The following is a 21,649-nucleotide window of genomic DNA, read 5'->3' on the forward strand; positions in this document are numbered from 1 at the left end:
ACTCTTCTCATGTGAAATGCATGTTTATTAAACTTTGTTTCGGGGACTTTGCAGAATGATGGGAGTTGTAATTTAGCAGTAGCCAGTGCTCCGAACTCTGCCTCCCCGTGGAGTACGTCTGATATATCTATCTTTGTCTGTTTCTTTGAATGATAGTTTAATAATGTTACTAGGAACAATCAAACCGTGACACACAGGGGCTGTGGATTCAGATCTCAATAAGAGGGCTGCATTTTTCAAGTAAATTGTCTATAGGCACATTTTGGGCACACACTGTGTTTGTTGAAACATGAAGTATTGCAGTGCTTGGAGGGCACCCGCTGATCACAGGCAAGCTTCTGTAAACATTTAAGAATCTCGTTTTATGACAACGGCTATGCAGACACTGACATTACTACAAAATGCGTTAATATATTTAATTAGTAAACAATTGACATTCCTTTGTGCACATCTGTGGTCCGCCCCGCTAAGCTTGCTCACTAAATTGAAATGGAAGACATTGATCTACTGTATATTTGACATACAGAGTGGGCTTAGATGGATATTCCCATCCGTTAAGGATGTTGCAAAACATTTATTGGTGGGCTCAAGGGCAGATTGGCCCTGGACTCCATCTGGGCCAGTCTGGTCTTGGGATCAGTGTGTAGACTTTTGAATAAAATAACTGCTTATACTCACCCGCTGCGATCTACGTCGCTCCTGTCCCTGGATGACTTCCTTCCAGTCATGTCACATGATTGCTGCCGACAATTCCCAGCCTCAGTATCGGTGGGGTATGTTTTCTTTGCTTCGTAGAAAACATGCTGCGGCACACTTAGAATGCTACATAGGCGTGTCCCCTCTTACGCCCAGCATGGCTGTGGCTGGAGGTTTGCTGGCCCCTGCCTCAATGTGTTTGTCCCACTTGCTGCTGATTTTGGCCCACCTACAACATGAGGCCACTTTGTAGATTTTTCCCAAGGCCAATTTGGGTTCCTAATTAGAGATGAGCGAGCATACTCACTAAGGGCAATTGACTCGAGCGAGCATTGCCCTTAGCGAGTACCTACCCACTCGGAAGGAAAGATTCGGGTGCCGGCAAGGAGCGGTAAGGAGAGCCAGCCCCACTTTATCTGGGGTGTTATAACCTCTTTTCTCTATTGTAATTCAGTTGGTATTACATCTAGCTTTTGCATAGTTCCTGTCACCATCTCGGAAAAGTTAGGATTGCCCCATTTGGGATTTGGTCATAGGGTTGCCCTCATCAGGATGGTTGACCCGCTGTTGAGTAGGGCTCTCCTACATTAGTAGGTTAGGGATATATTCCCTTATTTCCCCCAATTTTACATTTTGTTATATATATCTTGTGTTATCCACATTTGTACTTGGAGCGTATATTCGTCCTTTAAGGACACTTTAATTACGTCCAGTTTGAATAAAGCAATATATTTGCTCTCGTCCGGCTCGGCCGCAACAGGAACATTAAGGGATTAATGTCACTGTTGATAAGATGTCTGGTTAATATTTATTTATTCATAAAATATTTGCTGGTAGAGATAAAACAAGACATAAATGTTTCCTTTTTGTGTTCCCTAGTTGTACGGAGCAGAGAAATGGAGGCAGAGGGGAGAACTAGCAATTATTAGAGGCGCACTGTATGTGAAAGGTCGGGAAGTCTCTGGTAGAGTCAGATAAATGCTCCTGGGCCACATGTCATATTCCACATTGTGTTTGCCCTTTCTCCCCTTACAGTTACAGTAATAAGGCAGGCTGCAGCAAGAATCATGCAGCAATTATTCATTTTTGTTGTCACCAGTCATTCAGTGTGCCAGGTGTCGTAGAAATTAAATCGGCCTGACACTGTGCTCCGCGGGGCTGACTGTTGCATCGGTAATGAGCAGCGCGCTCAAATACCTGGGTCCAAAAATAAAATACAACTATTTATCTTGGTTTAACACATTCATAGAATTCAGTGTATTCCTCACAGTATAACGGCTTTCCGTCACCTTTCCTAACAACATGAATAATAAGCTGTAGGAAATAACATCTGCCCAAACAGCGAGAACTGCTAACTCTACATACTGAAGGTTAAACAAGTTCTTCAGTTTCATTTAGGCATATCAAAAAATCATATTGCTTCTAAGACCTGCTTTTCACTGAGGGATCTTCACAGTCATATGTGGCCACCGCTTGGTTGAGCAGCAACTTTCTGTGTGCTTACAGTGAATCGATAGCTTATTACACCAAAAACAATCCCTCCCCTAGAAGTTGTTGGAATCAAATGAAACTTTCTCTGTGTGATTGTAACATTGATATAAGCAAGGGACTAAAAGATCAGAAAAAAGGATAATTAATTGTGGAAAACTGAACACTTGAAGGGAGGCTCTAGTGCCCTTTTGGGCCGCCTCTAACTTGGATACAAGATGTGATACAGGTGGGCTTGGAGGCTCTAGTACCCTGTTGTACCGCCTCTAGCTTGGATACAAGATGTGATACAGGCGGGCATGGAGGCTCTAGTGCCCTGTTGCACTGCCTCTAGCTTGGATACAAGATGTGATACAGGCGGGCATGGAGGCTCTAGTACCCTGTTGTACCGCCTCTAGCTTGGATACAAGATGTGATATGGGTACTAGAGCCTCCATGCCCACCCATATCCAAGCTAGAAGTGGTACAACAGGGTTACTAGAGCCTCCAAGCCCACCTGCATCACATCTTGTATCCAAGCTAGAGGTGGTACAACAGGGTGATATGGGTGGGCATGGAGGCTCTAGTACCCTGTTGTACCGCCTCTAGCTTGGATACAAGATGTGATACAGGTGGGCATGGAGGCTCTAGTGCCCTGTTGCACTGCCTCTAGCTTGGATACAAGATGTGATGCAGGTGAGCATGGAGGCTCTAGTACCCTGTTGTACCGCCTCTAGCTTGGATACAAGATGTGATACGGGCAGACATGGAGGCTCTAGTGCCCTGTTGCACCACCTCTAGCTTGGATACAAGATGTGATGCAGGTGGGCATGGAGGCTTTAGTACCATGTTGTACCACCTCTAGCTTGGATACAAGATGTGATACAGGTGGGCACGGAGGCTCTAGTACTCTGTTGCACTGCCTTTAGCTTGGATACAAGATGTGATATGGGAGGGCATGGTGGCTCTATTACCCTGTTGTACCACTTCTAGCTTGGATACAAGATGTGATACTGGCAGGCATGGAGGCTCTAGTACCCTGTTGTACCGCCTCTAGCTTGGATACAAGATGTGATACAGGTGGGCATGGAGGCTCTAGTGCCCTGTGGCACTGCCTCTAGCTTGGATACAAGATGTGATGCAGGTGAGCATGGAGGCTCTAGTACCCTGTTGTACCGCCTCTAGCTTGGATTCAAGATGTGATACGGGCAGACATGGAGGCTCTAGTGCCCTGTTGCACCGCCTCTAGCTTGGATACAAGATGTGATGCAGGCGGGCATGGAGGCTTTATTACCGTGTTGTACCACCTCTAGCTTGGATACAAGATGTGATACAGGTGGGCACGGAGGCTCTAGTACCCTGTTGTACTGCCTTTAGCTTGGATACAAGATGTGATATGGGAGGGCATGGAGGCTCTATTACCCTGTTGTACCACTTCTAGCTTGGATACAAGATGTGATACTGGCAGGCATGGAGGCTCTAGTACCCTGTTGTACCACCTCTAGCTTGGATACAAGATGTGATGCAGGTGAGCATGGAGGCTCTAGTACCCTGTTGTACCGCCTCTAGCTTGGATACAAGATGTGATACGGGCAGACATGGAGGCTCTAGTGCCCTGTTGCACCACCTCTAGCTTGGATACAAGATGTGATGCAGGTGGGCATGGAGGCTTTAGTACCATGTTGTACCACCTCTAGCTTGGATACAAGATGTGATACAGGTGGGCACGGAGGCTCTAGTACTCTGTTGTACTGCCTTTAGCTTGGATACAAGATGTGATATGGGAGGGCATGGTGGCTCTATTACCCTGTTGTACCACTTCTAGCTTGGATACAAGATTTGATACTGGCAGGCATGGAGGCTCTAGTACCCTGTTGTACCGCCTCTAGCTTGGATACAAGATGTGATACAGGTGGGCATGGAGGCTCTAGTGCCCTGTGGCACTGCCTCTAGCTTGGATACAAGATGTGATGCAGGTGAGCATGGAGGCTCTAGTACCCTGTTGTACCGCCTCTAGCTTGGATACAAGATGTGATACGGGCAGACATGGAGGCTCTAGTGCCCTGTTGCACCGCCTCTAGCTTGGATACAAGATGTGATGCAGGCGGGCATGGAGGCTTTATTACCGTGTTGTACCACCTCTAGCTTGGATACAAGATGTGATACAGGTGGGCACGGAGGCTCTAGTACCCTGTTGTACTGCCTTTAGCTTGGATACAAGATGTGATATGGGAGGGCATGGAGGCTCTATTACCCTGTTGTACCACTTCTAGCTTGGATACAAGATGTGATACTGGCAGGCATGGAGGCTCTAGTACCCTGTTGTACCACCTCTAGCTTGGATACAAGATGTGATGCAGGTGGGCTTGGAGGCTCTAGTAACCCTGTTGTACCACTTCTAGCTTGGATACAAGATGTGATACTGGCAGGCATGGAGGCTCTAGTACCCTGTTGTACCACCTCTAGCTTGGATACAAGATGTGATACTGGCAGGCATGGAGGCTCTAGTACCCTGTTGTACCACCTCTAGCTTGGATACAAGATGTGATGCAGGTGGGCTTGGAGGCTCTAGTAACCCTGTTGTACCGCCTCTAGCTTGGATACATGATGTGATACGGGCGGGCATGGAGGCATACAGGTTCTGTATGGTATCCTGCAGCATATCGCTCCAGATTTGCTGTGACTGAAACTCTAGATCGTTCAAACTCGTAGGCTGTCAAAGTTGGCATTCCAGATGGTCCCATACAGTTGGGTACCGCTAGGGGTCGCAATTGTGACCGGGCCCCTGCACTGAGGGTGCCCAGAGGCCCCACCATATACAAGATGCACATTGAGTGCATTACCGTCCGGTCACACTGCCAGCCGCGTGCTTGGTGCGGCCGAGTGTGTGTGGTTGTGGGAGGAGGAGAGAGGGAGAGAAGAGGAGTGAGGTGGGGAGGCAGAGCCCACAGGTCGGCACTCAGAGAGAATAGGACTAAAAACTGGCAGTGGAGAAGGCGCAACACTCCAGGTTAAAGCAGGTAGGACGGGACCAAAGGTGTGGAAAACTTCTACGTTTATTTAATAAAGTACGTGATCAGCGTAAGAAAACGCGTTTCGGGGATAAACCCCTTTATCAATTCAGCTGGTGTTTAAAAAATGCAAGCAATTGGTGGGTCCCAAAAAGGGTTAATAATGAGATCCTGTTTGCCTGTGTAGTGAGGGTCAGCCAGGGCAGAAGCAGAGAAGTTCTAAGTAAGATTGTTAATGCCAGTAAATCAGTATGTCTGTCAGTATACCCTGCTACCCACAGCCTGGCAGCTTACGGGACCTGACAGATAACATGCTGACTACCCGCAGCAACCAGTCAAGACAGCACTACATTAAAGAGGTTATCCAGGGAAAAAAAGTTATTGGAAATCTGCTCACCAGGCTGCACAAATGTAAAAGAAGCCATAGTAACATAGTATGTTAGGCTGAATGAAGTCAATGTCCATCTAGTTCAGCCGGCTTCTGCCCCCCCCCCCCCCCCCGCCTTGTCAATCCAGAGGAAAGCAAAAAACCCTTAATTACCTCAACTGATTCCCGACACGTCTGTTCTTTCAGTGCCCAATTTCCCACTGCTCTCCACTTCTTGCTGCAGCGAGCCAGTAATGATGTCACCGAAGACAGGGACCTGTGACCACTGCAACCAATCAACCAGCCATGCTTCAGAGTACAGCAAGCCATATTCTGATGTATTGGACAGATGCAGAAATGTCTGCAACAAATCTGTCTTGTGTGAACCATGTTCTGTGGTTACAATGCCACAGAGGCGACTATTCAGAATGGATTGGGGAGAGAAAACAAACTTAAAGGCGTTATCTGGGTTTTAGAAATTGGTGACCTTTCCTCAGGACAGGCCATCGATATCCGATCCGTGGAGGTCCGCCACCTTGGATCCCTGGCAATCAGCTGATTGAACCGAATGAACCTCACAGGGATTTTTTTGCATCAATGGAGAGTATGAGATTTCTGGAGCAGAGATAACACCGCTGGCCAGGTGACCCCCTAACTCCAATTTAGAGACCATAAGGCTTTCACATTCCTTATCAGTGGACTAATTAAGTATTTACTCCACTCATCCTGTTCTGGTATTTTTTAAAGTGCAAATTAATCACACCCTATCTGTGCCTTTTCATATATATGCCTCTTCGGATATATTTCATTTAGCCTGAGGAAGAACCCTGAGAGGTTGGAAAGCTCGCACTAACATCACGTATTTTTGTTAGCCATTAAAAGGCATCATATCTACAAAATTATTTGATTTCTGTTACTGAGAACAATTAACATTTTGCTCTACTGGCTAACACGGTGCTAAACTTATATCGTTCTTCATTAAAGTAACAAGCCTGCAGCACTCAGAAGGGTCATAATAAAAAGTGTTTGTTTTTAGTACTTATAGAATCTTACTCAAATATGAACATTGAAGCAGTCACAGCGTTCAAATGAGTGCCGCTGTCTCTTTGATTATCTGATTGTGGGGGTTGAGGGTGGCAGATCCCCATCAATGAAATATTGATTGCCTGCCCGAATAACCCCTTGATATAGAGTGTCATCAGTATTGACATTCATCTTTATTCACAAACTTCCCATAGGGTACGTTCACACTGCAAAGAACCGCAGGCAGAGGATTCTGCACTCTCCTGGTTATACAGCTGGCCAGTTGGTTTCTGTCGAAAGCAGGACTAAGTCGGGCTCTACCATGGAGGTCATAATTTCCTTCTACTCATAAACCAGCATCTGTGATAATAGGGACTCCTGTCTGGGTTCTGGCCACACCAGGTCCTGTGAGAGGCTTGTGTAAAAATCCTCCCTATTGTTTGGCACACAATGGAGGGTCCGGTAGTAGGTCCTATAACCAGTGGGAGTTGTCATTACAGAATGTATAAAACCGTTTTGTTTTCAACAAGCAACGGTATCAAAACGGGAACTGTGTCCATTTACATGGCATTCTATAGTCCTTATGCCTGGTTGTCCAGGATGAAATAATAAACAGAACAAACTGGTTTTAGGCCCGTTGATACTGAATACCTGCAACAGTCCTGCACCTGGTTAACTGGGGTTGGTTTGTATTCATGCCCACTACTTCAGAGAGGAGGGAACAGAGGAGCTCCATACTTCTAACCCCACTAATCGAGGAGCTCCATACTTCAATCCCCACTAATCGAGGAGCTCCATACTTCTGACCCCACTAATCGCAGAGCTCCATACTTCTGACCCCACTAATTGAGGAGCTCCATACTTCTGACCCCACTAATCGCGGAGCTCCATACTTCTGACCCCACTAATCGCGGAGCTCCATACTTCTGACCCCACTAATCGCGGAGCTCCATACTTCTGACCCCATTAATCGAGGAGCTCCATACTTCGGACCCCACTAATCGTCTCCCTGTACAACAGAGGCCACTGTCCATAGAACGAATGCTATGGTCCTATAGCACCGGGGTCCCCAACACTATTCCTCAGGGACCACCAACAGGTTATGTTTTCAGGATAGCCTATAGTAACAACCCCTGTGGCAATGTGTGAGGCACTGACAATAATGACATCAACTATGCAACACTGAGGATATCCTGAAAACATGACTTGTTGGGGGCCATGAGGACTGGAGTTGGGGAACACTGCTATAGCACAACTTAGAAGCAACTCCCTTTACCCCCGTTTGCAGCTTAGCTACCCGCTGCGCTCCCCCACTTCTCCATCCTAGCTCTGTCCCCACTTCCTCGTAAACAAACGGTACTATAAAATAAAACAATTATTTCAACAGAAAGATACAGCAGCTTGTACCTGCCTTGCAATATATTGTACCCTGCGGATTTTTGATGTGGAAGCGCATCAGAATCCGCACCATTTGGGGTAGATTTTGATGCTTTTTCTTTTTTTAATGCAAATCTGTAGCAGATTTCACTCTTTCAAACAAAGGTGTGAAGTCTGTTGCGGAACGACTTCAAAATCTGCACCAATGGTTTTCGAGGCAGTTTAGGGCTGCAAAAATCCACACCAATTCCGCTACACGTAAACGTACCCTTCATCAACACGCGACTAACGAACACCGAGAAATAACATTTTGTGTTCGTATCTTTTTTTTTTTTTTTACTCACACTTGCAAATATGATGAATTATTTGGATTTTTAGTAAATGCTGCAAAAATGCCATTGAATAAGTTATTTCGCTAATGTAAATTTAATGGCTGTTCCTTCCTGATCATTAGAACAACATTAAAATGCCATATACAATATCGGTTGACAGCAGTTCTCACGGTTCCAACGAGGGTGCACGAAACCCCACTGCCACATGGCGCTTCCATAGAAACCATCGATACTGATGAAGAACGGCGCTTCCATGGCCTTTTTTAATATACTTTGGTTCTCGATTCAGTAAAAGGCCGCTGCGTGACCCATAAATAGTCGCTGCAATAGTTCGGGCCAAGATGAGCCTTTATGAGCCGCCGTTGCCTCGCTTTGCATATTAGTAGTAGATTTGATTGGCATGTATGGAGATCAGCTTTTATAGTGCCACTTATGGTAATGACTCACAGAGATTTCCCTGATTTTACGCAAAAGATGCATTCGAGAAATTCAGGCTGACATTAGACGGCAAAGCCTGCTTTTGTTTCACCGGGAAGAGAAACGGCTCCATGTAATACATCAATATATATTTCTGAAGAAAGAGATTTTTTAAGAAGCGTGCTGGAGAACGAGCCATTGTCATATACGATTTCCTGTAGCTGAAAAAAAATCCGCTCGTGCTATTGATTAGTGCCAGTCACAATGAAAAAAATGCATTCAAAAAGGATCAGCTTTTAGAAACCCGTAATTACATCTCCAGCAAGGAGAGTTATTTACCAATGCATCTCCACAACCATGATGTAGCTCATATTCAGCTCTTCAAACATCAAAATTGCTGCAGATTTTTTTTTTTTTTCTCTTTGAAATGCTGGGTTTTTTTTTGAACGTGTAAAATGTTCGGTGGTCCGCCGGATTTCATGTCAATTTCTAATAAGAAGAAATTTATTTGACCTCACGGATTCATTTTTTTTTTTTGTTTCCGTGAGTAACATTTATATCATAAGGGAAAGCTTATTAGCGAGGCATAAAGTGCTGAAGAGGTTAAATTGTCATCTCTGGGACTCTTCTTGTTCATACAGGTATTCACATAGGAGATGAATGTATGTATACAGTCCACAGAAGGGATGGGTATATACAGCGAGTAAGTACTGGCCACGCTGCAGATTCATCTGGTCTATGGCTTGTGCCTGGTATCTCATCTCTGTTGCGTAAAACGCGGTGCTAAAAGCCCATTGATTTCTATTGGGCCGCGCACAGTTTTGTTTTTTTTTGCACGCGCATAAAAAAACAGCATGTCCTTTTTAGTGCATATTACGTGCGAAATGGTAAAGTTTCCTAGTGCAAGCACCGAGTCATGACTGGCTCCTTGGGTGATGTCAAAACATGACTTTTTTGTAGGGTGGTTTGCCATTGCTTTCCCTAGTCATCTTTTACACCCCCCAGCTTACCCACAATTACTCATTTTACTGACCACGGAAGGATGGAAGGCTGAGTCGGCTACCTGAACCACACGTGGATTGAACCCGCAACCTTCAGGTCGTAAGCGAGAGCTTAGGACTGCATTTCTGCTGCCTTAACTCTCTGTGCCACACAAGGCCCTCTATGTGTGTAATACACACCAATATAGGCTACGGGGTTTTATCAGACGCAGCAGATATATATGTTACATGCATAATTGCCGTGAACTGTACATTTTACATGCGTGAAAAATACACCCGTGTAAGTGAGCCCCAAGGGCTTCTTCACACGACCGTGTTTGGACAAGTATTTGCACGCGTGAAATCGGCACGCGCTAAACACAAAGAATAGAAGCCATTGACTGGGTTTATTCTCATGAGCGTGTTTTCTCACGCATTTCGCACGCAGAGGAATAAGTAGGACTTGCTCTGTTTTCTTGTGTTTTGTGCAGCAAAAGTCCCATAGAAGTTTATGGGAGGTGCAAAAATACGCAAAGGGTGTGACACTGCTGAAAACACAGGGAAAAGAACACGCCTGCCATAAATCCACGGAAAGGATGTGCCACGTGCGCAACACACAGCGAGTACAGTAATATGCAGATACGCACGCAACATGCAGATTATGTATCTTTTCAAACCAGCTTTTCTTATGCGTGGGCCCCCCCAGAGACCCCAATACTTACCTTCGGATCCGGCGTCCTATGTCCCGCATGACGCTTCGGCGCGCATGCGCAATAGAGTGTGTGACGCGCCGGCCGCGACATGTGACACGCCCACAGCGTCACATGACGCGCCGGCCGTGTCATATGACGTGGCTGGCGGTAGACGGGGAAGCAGTTTCACGCTATCTTCCGCTGTGCTATAGTGGAAGATAGCGTGACTGACGGCTTTCATTGACTGCAATGGAAGCCGTCCACGCGTACACCCGCGGCAAATAGAGCATGCCGCGGGTGAGGACGGGTGATTTTACGGTGCGGAATTCCGCCTTGCAATTCCGCACCGTAAGCATTGTGCTATTAGGTTCAGTAGAACCTAATAGCTGCGGGCAACGCAGCAGATTTCCGCCGCTTAATACGTAAAATCTGTCCATGGGAAGGAGCCCTTAGGCTGAGCTGTAATGCCAGACATGAACAGAGCCTGTTTTCTAATCCTGTGCAACCCCTTTAAGTAACTATTATATGTATATAGGTTCCCTTAGTATATATGTATATAGGTTCCATTAGTTTTGTCAGTTTTGTATCTAGCTTAGAATATTTTTGCTTTCGGTAAAGCTAGTGGCACACTAACATAACTGGGAATTGGATGAAGATACTTGGACGCAGCTTGCAATGGACAATACACGGACCTCGGTGCTGTCTGATAAAAATGGACACCGCGTATTCGCATGTATTGGCATTTCCTATTTCTGGCCTGTGAAATAGACAAGAATAGGACATGCCATGAGTTTTATCTTGTAGGCCATCGTTCCGTGTGAGAAGATGTGTCCGTGTATAGCCTCATAGGCCATTATGAGGCCGTGCAATCACGTGGATAGCACACAGCCCGAATATACACCAGTGTGCCACTAGCCTAAGAGAAACAAAGTACTCTTCTAAATATGATACATTTTAATGGCCAACAGAAAGATTGGGATGATTTAGTGAATCCTGCACTGAGCAGGGGGGACCCGATGACCCTGGAGGTCCCTTCCAACTCTACTATTCTGTGAAATAAGAAATTATGTTAACAGCAAGCTTTAGAGACTACTTAGGACTCTTTATCAGGCTGGTATACACACTAATTAAGGATTTACTCTCCAAGATCATCCTGTTTTTTTGGAGTCCATTAATCATGCCATGCCTCTGTGGTTTTATATACACAAAAGAACAGAGGCATGGCATGATTAATTGACTCCAAAAAAACAGGATGACAGGATGATCTTGGAGAGTAAATCCTTAATTAGTGGCCAGATAAGAGTGTGAGTGTTTTATTGTACCTAAATTGATGTTAGTTCAGAGACCTGTAGATCTCACTATCTCTGGACCAGATCTCTCTGATGTTGCAGCCGGCCATAAATCCTTGGGACAGATTCAGACCTGTGTTTAGAGCAGCAAAGATGGCCGTGAATTTGTATAGCTTATTCGGGCTTTATCCCAGCACCACAATGTGTTCTTCTCACCTGCAGGACTTGGCCAGTTTGCTTTCTTGTCTAATGTCAAAGTTATTAAAACAAATCTCTCACCTTAATATGCTAACTTATTTAGAGGGGTTTTCCAGGGCTAGAAAACTGCATCGCTAGAGAATGATGTAAAATTAAAGGGTAAGCCGTACTCGCCCATTAACCCCTTGAGTGGCGGGTTTCCTACCACCCTGTCGTGCCCACCAGGGCAGGTTTTTTAAAATGGTCTAATCATTGAATTTCAACTAATTTTGCAGTTGCGTCTCAAGAGCCATAACTTTTTCATTTTTCCATTGACATGGCCATATGAGGGCTTGTTTTTTTGCGGGACAAGTTGTGATTTTTTAAACAGGGGGGAGGAAAAAAAGAAATGGGGAAAAAAAGGGGCCATGTCATTAAGGGGTTAAATAATGCATTAACTTCCTTCTCTGGGTCATTACGACGCATGGATACCACATGTGTGATTTTATTTTTGATTTTTTACAAAGTAAAGGGAGACAAGTGTTTTTATAATTTTTTTAAATAATTTTTTTACTTTTTTTTTTTTTGTCCCTTTAGGGGACTTCCACAGGGACCCATCAGGGCCCCCTGATCACATTCCGGGGGTCCGATGGTGACAGCCCTTTACATGCTGCAGTTAAAGCCCTTTACATGCAGCAGTCACATAGACTGCCGCATGTAAAGGGTTAACACAGCAGAGATCGGAGGTTTTCTCTGATCTCTGCTGTAAGAGCAGGTACCTAGCTGTCCTCTGGCAGCCAAGCACCAAGCTTACCCTGCCACAGAGACCATCGGCTTGCTTCTGACAAGCCGATGGTCTCTATGGCAACCTGTAAACAAAGCAGGAGATTGCCGGCAGATCGGCAATATCTTCTGCTGGTTTTTCAAAGCCCTTGCTTTGTTCTCTCTGGGTCTGTGCAGGCAGAGCACACTGTCACAGCTTGTGTCATTGTGCTCTGCAGCTCCCATAGTGATACATAGCCAGGAAATCTTCCGGGCTATATCACTATAGGCAGTGGAGCTCGTCCCGGAAAATTTCCGGGCGTGCCACTCAAGGGGTTAAATGGCTTATCAATGTAGTGCAGTTGCCCGATCCCCAAAGCTCCGCTCCTATAAGCTGCAGCAACGGTCACATTACCACTGCAGCCAGTCACTGGCTTCAGTGGCCATGTTTATAGCAGTATTACCGCTGAAGCTAGTAATTGACAGTAAGGGTGGCTTCACACTGGCGATTAAATCACACGATTTCCAAGCACTGCAAGGCTGCGAAAAATTATGTAGCCGATGGCTTCTAATGGCTCTATTCACATGTGCGATGGTTTAACGCTTGCGATGCAGCGTTAAAACAAAATCGCAGCATGTCCATTATTTTTGCAATCTCTGCTATTGTTTGCAATGGGGCCAGCGGCAGCAGCGCCTGCCCCGTTGACATCAATGGGAGATGATCACGATCCTCCGCTACTGCTGTGGCAACAGTGGCAGGGCACTCCCCGCAGCGAGGATTTTCGCGGGGACGGGGGGGGGGGGGGGGGGCATGAAATATAAGCCCTACACCAGAAATAGTTCATAACTGTAGAAAAAAAATAATTAAATAATACATCACCTTATAAGCGCTGTCATCTCCGGCGCGCCTTCTAGCAGGTCCACGGCACTCTTCTTCAGCTTCTCTTCTGGCTGGAGATGTAAAAATTCCTGCCTCCTGAAAACGCTGCCTCTGATTGGCTGAGCGCTGTGACCAATCAGAGGCAGCACTCAGCTGTCATTCAATGAAAGTGACAGCCACAGCAGGAGATTCCTTCAGCCCTGCAGGGATAAGAGGCTGTTTCCCTGTGGAAACACTTCGCATCCAGGGCTTCAGAAGGATTGTAGGAGCGTTATCGGGGCGTCAATCACATCCCGATATCGCTCTCGCCAGTGTGCAGGAGCCCTAAGTCCGCTCTCACACACAGGGTTGGCAAAAGACCACGATTTTGATCGTGACGTTTGCACGCAATTTTTATCTGTGTTTTCTAATACAGGATACTGCGTTTGACAGTGTTTTTTTAAAACACCCCATCATTGTGATGAGGTGCGTTAAAAAGTGCAAAAACGCGACAAAATAGAGTAGACAGAGTTCGAAAAACGCGTTTGATTGCAGGTCTGCGGGGCTCCATTGAAATCCAGCGAAGCATTGTACCGCCATTACCACAATGTTCAAATTGCCACGGTAATTGCGGCAAAAAGCGCATGTGTGGGAGTGGCCTAAAGCTCATGTTTACAATGAAACACACATGACTGCTGAAGTAGCGTTCGAGATCGTAGCGGCATGGAGTGGGGTTCCAGCACTGGAACAGGAGGCCATTTAACAGGTCAGTAGTATCTATTTTTTTACAGCATTCCCAGCCTATGCAATAATTTTTTGAGTCCTGAGAAAATCCCTTTAAGAGCGGCATATTAAAGGAACAGGTCTGGTCTACTATTAGTCCAAATGGCACAAAAATATTCTTGTGTTTGTCCAATAGGAGCAGTTATACAATATATTGGACTTCTAGTTCTGAACTCAGGAGACTTCTCCCCAGTGACTGTTGGAGATGCCCAACGGCCAACACTATAGTGGTAGGGGCACTGTCCTCGTGAATGCAGTGAGCCCACTATATTCTTTGTTAAAGTAGCACAGACCTGCTCCTAAATAGGGCAGCATAGTATTGTGACAAATCCGCTTTAATTCAGTAGCAACTATGTAATCAATATGAATTAATTAAATGGAATCAATCTCTGTTTCTAACTTTCGGATTCTGTGCCGTTGATCGATCAGCCGGTAGACCACGTTGGCTTTTCTCAGTCCATTGCATCATGTTTAAAGCAGGGACTGACTAAACTTCTGATTTACCATCCGTATTGAGTCCCCGGAATTGCAGATCCACAAGTTCTCCACTTTTTAGTGACTCAAGCTTTTACCTAATTCCATGGAAGTCATTTCTCTAGAAGTAGTGAAGAACATAATGGGATGCATTGATGGCGCGTTAGAAAAGCTCATATGCAGAAGTCTGCAGCATTCATCACAGCCCTTCGTACCTAATGCATATTTAATCACAAATATGTTTGCCCTTGTTCATACTATTACAAACAAGGATGTTTTAAGTACTACACATCCTGCCATTAGCGCTACCCTTGAATCTTTCTTAGAGTTATTCTGTTACAGCGTCTCTCTTGACAGACTCCACAGGCAAGTTACAAGGAACTTTGAAGCAGTCTGTGTCTATCACAAGGACAGGCTGTCAGATCTGTATGTCAGTATGCTGTCTGCCTTTCTGACTGCTCTTTGATACCATGTAATGATCGTACGTGAACCTATTTGGGAATAATAAACATAATATTGTATTCAATGCACTTACTTTGCCTCTTAAATTTGTTTTTGTGTTCTGTAAAACTTAACTTTTCCTATAAAGTCTGTTTGTTTGTTTGCTTGTTTCACCAGGTGTCTTAGTGAAGACTTAAACGAGCCCAATATGATAATGACAATATTTTTATTGGCATGCATAAGTGAAGCAAAATCGGCAAAGATAGCATCTTTGTTGAAAAAAAACAAGGAAACATATAGTTATGTTCTATTCGCACTGGTAGGGCAGTTTCAGCTTATAATGCTGTGACGGATCTCATGGATCCAAAGGCTGCCCAATGGGTCGCATGTACTCATGTTCTTTCGAGGTCTTTGGGATTTTCATACTCTTGCTTTGCCAAGCAAAAAATCCTGATGGACCGGCGTAGCTAAAGGAGATGCATAGGTAGCAATTGCCTCTTGGCCGTGAAGCCTTAGAAGCAGGGGCGTAACTATAGAGGATGCAGGGGATGCAGTTGCACCTGGCCCAGGAGCCTTAGGGGGCCCATTAGGCCACTCTTCTCCATATAGGGAACCCAGTACTATGAGTTAAGCATTATAGTTGGGGGCCCTGTTACAGGTTTTGTATCGGGGCCCGGGAGCTTCAAGTTACGCCTTTGCTTAGAAGGCACTAAGGCCCCTCTATCACAAAAGGCCAACAGTATTGTAAATGGCACATGGTAGGTAGGGGGCCCTGTTGCAGATTTTGCATTGGGGTCCAAGAGCTTCTAGTGACGAAGGCTTCATTGAGGCTGAGCTGTAGTACCAGATATACAGTAGCCAATGAACAAGTATGGCGCTGTTTCTGGAAAAGTAAAAGTCAAACTTTTTTTTTGTCTGTTTCCGGACTATATCTTTAATCCATACTATAGGCCCAAGTGTAATTGTGAGAGTCGGTTTTTAGATATGGAGTACACACACTGATTGTATTTAGTAAATTCTGCTGTTGTTGTTGCTGATTTAAGTTATTTTTAAAAGTAAAGCTAAGAAATAAAGAAATGCGTGATGTAAGTAAGCACTGCCTTCCATTTTATATTAGGTTGGAACACACAAATCTACTAGAGAAGAATCTAGCAGCGATCGAAGACACGCAGGTTCGGTTAAGGAATAATATAGCATCAATTCATTTTTTGAACCAGAAGGTAAGCTGCATAAATATACTGTACAAAAAGAGGAGTGCGACAAAGGAAATGATGTGCCTGTTACCAATTGTGTTACATCAGCAAAGGGGAAGAAGACTGAGAAAATTTAGAAAATTAAACAATTGAGATCATCACCTCCTTTACAAACAGAGGACTCATTGGAGGAGTTACTGCTGCTGAGAGCTACTTAGAGCACATTAAAATGTGACTGTGCGAGTGTGGCGAAGTGTGGTTGATGTAAAGTGTGGTTGTTTTAAGTGTGTGACTTAAAATCGGGTGGTTATTTATCTCTGCTTATTTATATTTATTAATTTGTTATTTATATCAAGTCTAAGTGGTCTTAATGCTTATACATAGTAGCTATATTTGTTTTCAGTAGAGGGTAACACATTGTAGTGAGGGGGTATTTTGGGAGATTACAATTGTGTTATTTAAAAACACATACCATATATACTCAAGTATAAGCCGAGTGTTTCAGCACAAAAAAATGTGCTGAAATAGCCCCCAGCCCCCATCGGCTTATACTCGAGTGAGCTAAAAAAAACCCGCAATACTCACCTATCAGCCAGCGTAAGTGTACCCGGCACAATGCTTCACCTGGTGGTACGAGAAGCTGCTTCAGACTTCTCCCCGCTGTCATCTCCCTGGCTCAGTTTTAAATTCCTCCACCGTCAGCACTGTGTAACTAAGCACTGTGATTGGATCGAGCGCCAGCCAATCACAGCTGGCGCTCGATCATTCACAGCCATTCAGTGAATGACATCACTGAATGGCTGTGATTGGTTTATCGAGCGCCGGCTGTGATTGGCTGGCGCTCGATCCAATCACAGCACTTAGTTACACAGCGCTGACGACGGGGGGATTTCAAAACCGAGCCAGGGAGATGACATCGGGGAGAAGTCTGAAGCAGCTTCCCACACCACCAGGGAGAGCATCGTGCTGGGTACACAGACGCCGGCTGGGAGGTGAGTATTGCATTTTTTAACCTAATATATACTCGAGTATAGCTCGGCTTATACTCAAGTCAATAAGTTTTCCCAGTTTTTTGCGGTAAAACTTGTTGACTCGGCTTATACTCAGGTCGGCTAATACTCGAGTATATACGGTATATTGTTACATTTAAAAACATAGTTTAGTAGTGTGTTTAGTTTCCAGTGCCTTGCACAAGTGATTTATTAAGGGTGGGGTTACCTAATTAAGGTCTGATAAATTGCATCTCTTGAACTTGCAGAGGACTCATTGCAGAAATTATGGTGCTTTTACACAGAACAATTATCGTTCGGACTCCCGCGATCCAGGGAGAGTCTGAACTATTATTGTTCAATATAAATGCACGCACCGACTGAACAGCGGACGGAAAGTCGTTCACTTCTCGTCTTGTAGTGTGTAAACAGGAAGTTGTTCACTAATGAATGACTGCCTTCCTATTGTGAATGGAGGCGGGCGGGAATGATCCTCTTCCTGCTCCGCCGCCATTCAGTCAATGATGCTCATTCCTGTGTAAAAGCACAAGAACGACTTTCTCTGGGACCGCCTGTAAGGCATCTGTTACCCAAACACATCATCCCGTGTTAAACCACCCTTACTGTTGCTAAGAGCTACTTAAACCAAACAAAAGAGTGATTGTGGGAGCTTGCAACATGTGGTTGATGTAAAGTGTGCTTGTTTTAAGTTTGTGTAACTTAAAATCAAGTGACTAGATTTGGATTATAACATTCACTTATATCTAATTACTGTTTATTTCACTTGAATGAATTACATAATTATTATCTGTACCATCTCCATTAAGAATGTGCTCCATGATTGCAATGTTGTCCAGCGTACATGAAAAGCTGTTCGAAGGTGCATACTGCTGGATGGGATGTGAGCGTGGTGCACGTTTGCAAGCCCAGATTCTGGATCGAAACTGAGCAGATACTCACTGGAGCACTTCTGGGGGTAGATGGTAGCATTGGAGTGCAGGATGATCAGGCAACTATCTGGGTGACAGTTAGAAGGAGGTGTAGAGGGAAGAGTGCCAGGGGGGCTAGTTTTGAACTGGCACACCCTAACAAGTTTGCAGATTAGGGGGATGTCATTACAGAATTAGCACTGCTGCAGCACAACATGCCCTCTGACCGCCAGGGGATGCCTGCTCCAGTAAGAAGGGGTATGGGAGCACAGGGAATGGATAGACAGGTCCTGGTATTAGGGGACTCAGTTATTAGGGGGACAGACAGGGCATTCTACCATAAAGACCGGGATCATCAAACAGTATTCTGTCTTCCTGGCGCTCAAGTTTGACACATTGCGGAACAGGTTGACAGGTTCAGGTTGGGAGGGGCTGGTGAGGACCCAGCGATCATGGTGAACATTGGCACCAATGACAGAGTTTAGCGGAAGATAGAAGGTCCTTAAAAACGATTTCAGGGACCTAGGACATAAGCTTAGATCAATGACCTCCAAAGTAGTATTTTTCTTTTTTAAATGAAGCATAAGGACGTCTCCAGCTTCAAGTAATAAAAGTAGCAAACATTTATTGAAACATGTTAAAAGCAATGGGGTGTGCAGCCCATAAAAAACTATGGCAAAGGTGTTTCAACATGAAGCTCTTGAACACCGCGCACATCAAATGGAAGCCAGACTTTGTTACACACACCTGTGAGCTATACAAAAAATATGGAGTGAACTACGAGTCCATATCAGGTTTTGCAAGCAGATCAGTCCATGCAAATCTTATGAAGTCAGTTGAAAATAAAAATAAAAAACATCATATGTGGAGTTCATACCTAAAGGAAAACGAGTGCAGTACGCTTCTCGGGCTAGAAGCTTTTTGTTTACTAGTCTCCTCCTCTCACTGGCCGGTTAACCTTTTTCAATGCCCACTATATAAAGTGAACTTGTATTGCCCTGGTGATATTGTACTAAATATAAAGATTGAATACGTATTGTTGCAGGGAAGGCTTCCAAGAGATGTTTCGATATTGTAGCTCTTAAGTTATATGCGCTACAGCCGATGTTTGTACATGACAAGAACATTCTGTAAGATATATTATGTAAGGAGTGCCACAGTTGATATATTTTTTGATGGAATACATTTTATGAGTGATATCTGACATAAATGTGGTACATTTTTTAACATACTTACAAGTGCCGCATCGGCTGTGACTACATCTGTAGCAACCTTCGTACTGTAGACACATAGAAAGCAATGAGAAGATGACAATAAACTAGGGGACAAGTAAATTACCTAAAGACAAGGATTGTTTTAGCCAAACACTGGATTCTATCTTTGGGTAAATTATCTAAAATATTACCCTGATATAGCAGTGGTAAATGGTGTTTTACGACATTGATAATATAAGTGTATTGAAGAGAGTAGGCAATAAAGAAAACCGTCTTAGAACTTGCACTATAATTTTTCGGAGGAGAAAATAAATTTTCAGATCTAGATTTAGAGTCAACTAATAATAATAATCATTATTTGTATAGCGCCACGTATTCCGCAGCGCTTTCAGGCATGGATAAATGCAAAACAATACAACAATTACAATGTGAGGTACATTCGGTTTGAAACAAATGGGTTGGGGGTGGTGCAAGGGGAGGGGGGAGGAGAAAGGCATGGGGAACACAGGCAATAGGGGATTTCATGTAAAAATCAGTTATTAGAAGGCAAACGGGGTGGGGTGCCATAGGTAGGTCAGGAGATTTGGTATGCTTCCCTGAAGAGGTGCGTTTTTAAGGCACGTCTGAAATTTCGTGCATCGGGAATTGTCCGGATGCCTTGGAGTAGAGCGTTCCAGAGGATGGGTGCTGCTCTGGTAAAGCCCTGTAGGCGAGCATGTGAGGTTCGTATTACAGGGGTGTTTAGTCTGAGTTTGTTAGCGGATCAGAGTGAGCGGGCTGGGTGGTGTACTGGCAGGAGGGAGGCGATGTATGCTGGCGCGGCGCCATGCAGAGCTTTGTGGGTGAGGTAGAGGAGTTTAAATTTAGTTCTGCAGTGGATGGGCAGCCAATACAGTGATTGGCATAGTGCAGAGGCGTCTGAGAAACAGCTGGATAGAAAAATGAACCTAGCTGCCGTATTGAGTATGGATTGGAGCGAGTCTAGTGCGGGGGAGGCCGATGAGTAGCGAGTTGCAGTAGTCAAGCCGGGAGTGGATGAGGGCGACCACAAGTGTCTTTAGCGTGTCCGTGGTGAGGAGCGGCCATATTTTAGCAAGATTTCTGAGGTGCATGTGGCATGTTTGGGCCAGAGATTGGATATGGGGGGTAAAGAGGTCAGAGTCCAGTGTGACCCCAAGGCAGCGGACAAGCCGTCTGGGGGTTATGATGGTGCCAGACACTGGAATGGAGATGTTGAGGGGAGGTCAGTGTAGAGATGGTATTGGAGGCCGAATTTGTGCATGGTTTGTCAAATTGGGGCAGTATAGATAGAGAAGAGAAGGGGACCAAGCACCAAGCCCTGGGGTACCCCAACAGCGAGAAGAAGTGGAGAGGAAATAGAACCAGCAAAACAGACACTGAAAGAGCAGTCAGAGAGGTAAGAAGAGAACCAGGAAAGAGCAGTGTCCTTTAGACCAATAGAGCGGAGCATAGTGAGAAGGAGGTTATGGTCAACAGTGTCAAAAACAGCAGACAGGTCAAGCAAGATTAGTAGGGAATAGTCACCTCTCGACTGTGGACTTAGCCATAGCAAGAAGAGGGCAGGAATAACCATGTTGCTAAAGTCTAGCTCGAATTTTAGTGCTTTCTTGATGGTACTGGAATTCACTATAACAAATATGAAAAAAGTATTTTTCAATAAAAATTTAGAAAATATGATTTTTGTAGAACGACAGAATAATTACTGTATTTGCAAGTACAAGTGAAATGAAACAACAATAAGAGCCCAATTGTGAGGGATGGAAGTATAAATAGAGATTATTTCACAAGATAGCCAAGCTTAGTTTGAAGAACAAGAGAAATTAGCAAAGACTTTAAGTCTTTTGTGTCTTTGGTGTATCCCGGGACTCTGTGTACAAGAGGTTAATCATCAACATCAAGAAACTACCACCCCAAATAATTGGTCTAAATGGGGGAGGAAAAATGTCTTTATAAGTTTTAGGAAACACATGAAAAATGGGTGACATTGGATGTTGAACATATTGTTTTTTGTCAATTATTCCAAGAGATAAACCCTCATCCGTAATCTCTATAGAGATACACGAACAATATGGGCAGGACCCCCAGTCAGCCTCTGGTACACAATGAAATCCTGCAACATGTTGGTAATATTGCAATGGTAGAAAGAAGAATCCAAC

At 44.6% G+C, this 21,649-nt stretch overlaps 1 protein-coding gene across 1 annotated transcript in view; it reads left to right on the top strand.

Annotated features, from left to right (window-relative positions):
• Positions 1-21,649, top strand: part of LOC136578489 (polyamine-modulated factor 1-binding protein 1-like) — a 372,216-nt gene that overhangs the window by 316,686 nt on the left and 33,881 nt on the right. The window contains exon 25 of the mRNA XM_066578603.1: positions 16,265-16,367. Within this exon, the coding sequence (XP_066434700.1) occupies positions 16,265-16,367 (103 nt within the window). The remainder of the gene's footprint in view (positions 1-16,264; positions 16,368-21,649) is intronic.

Source organism: Eleutherodactylus coqui, chromosome 9 (assembly GCF_035609145.1).
Source record: "Eleutherodactylus coqui strain aEleCoq1 chromosome 9, aEleCoq1.hap1, whole genome shotgun sequence".
Lineage (NCBI taxonomy): Eukaryota > Metazoa > Chordata > Amphibia > Anura > Eleutherodactylidae > Eleutherodactylus > Eleutherodactylus coqui.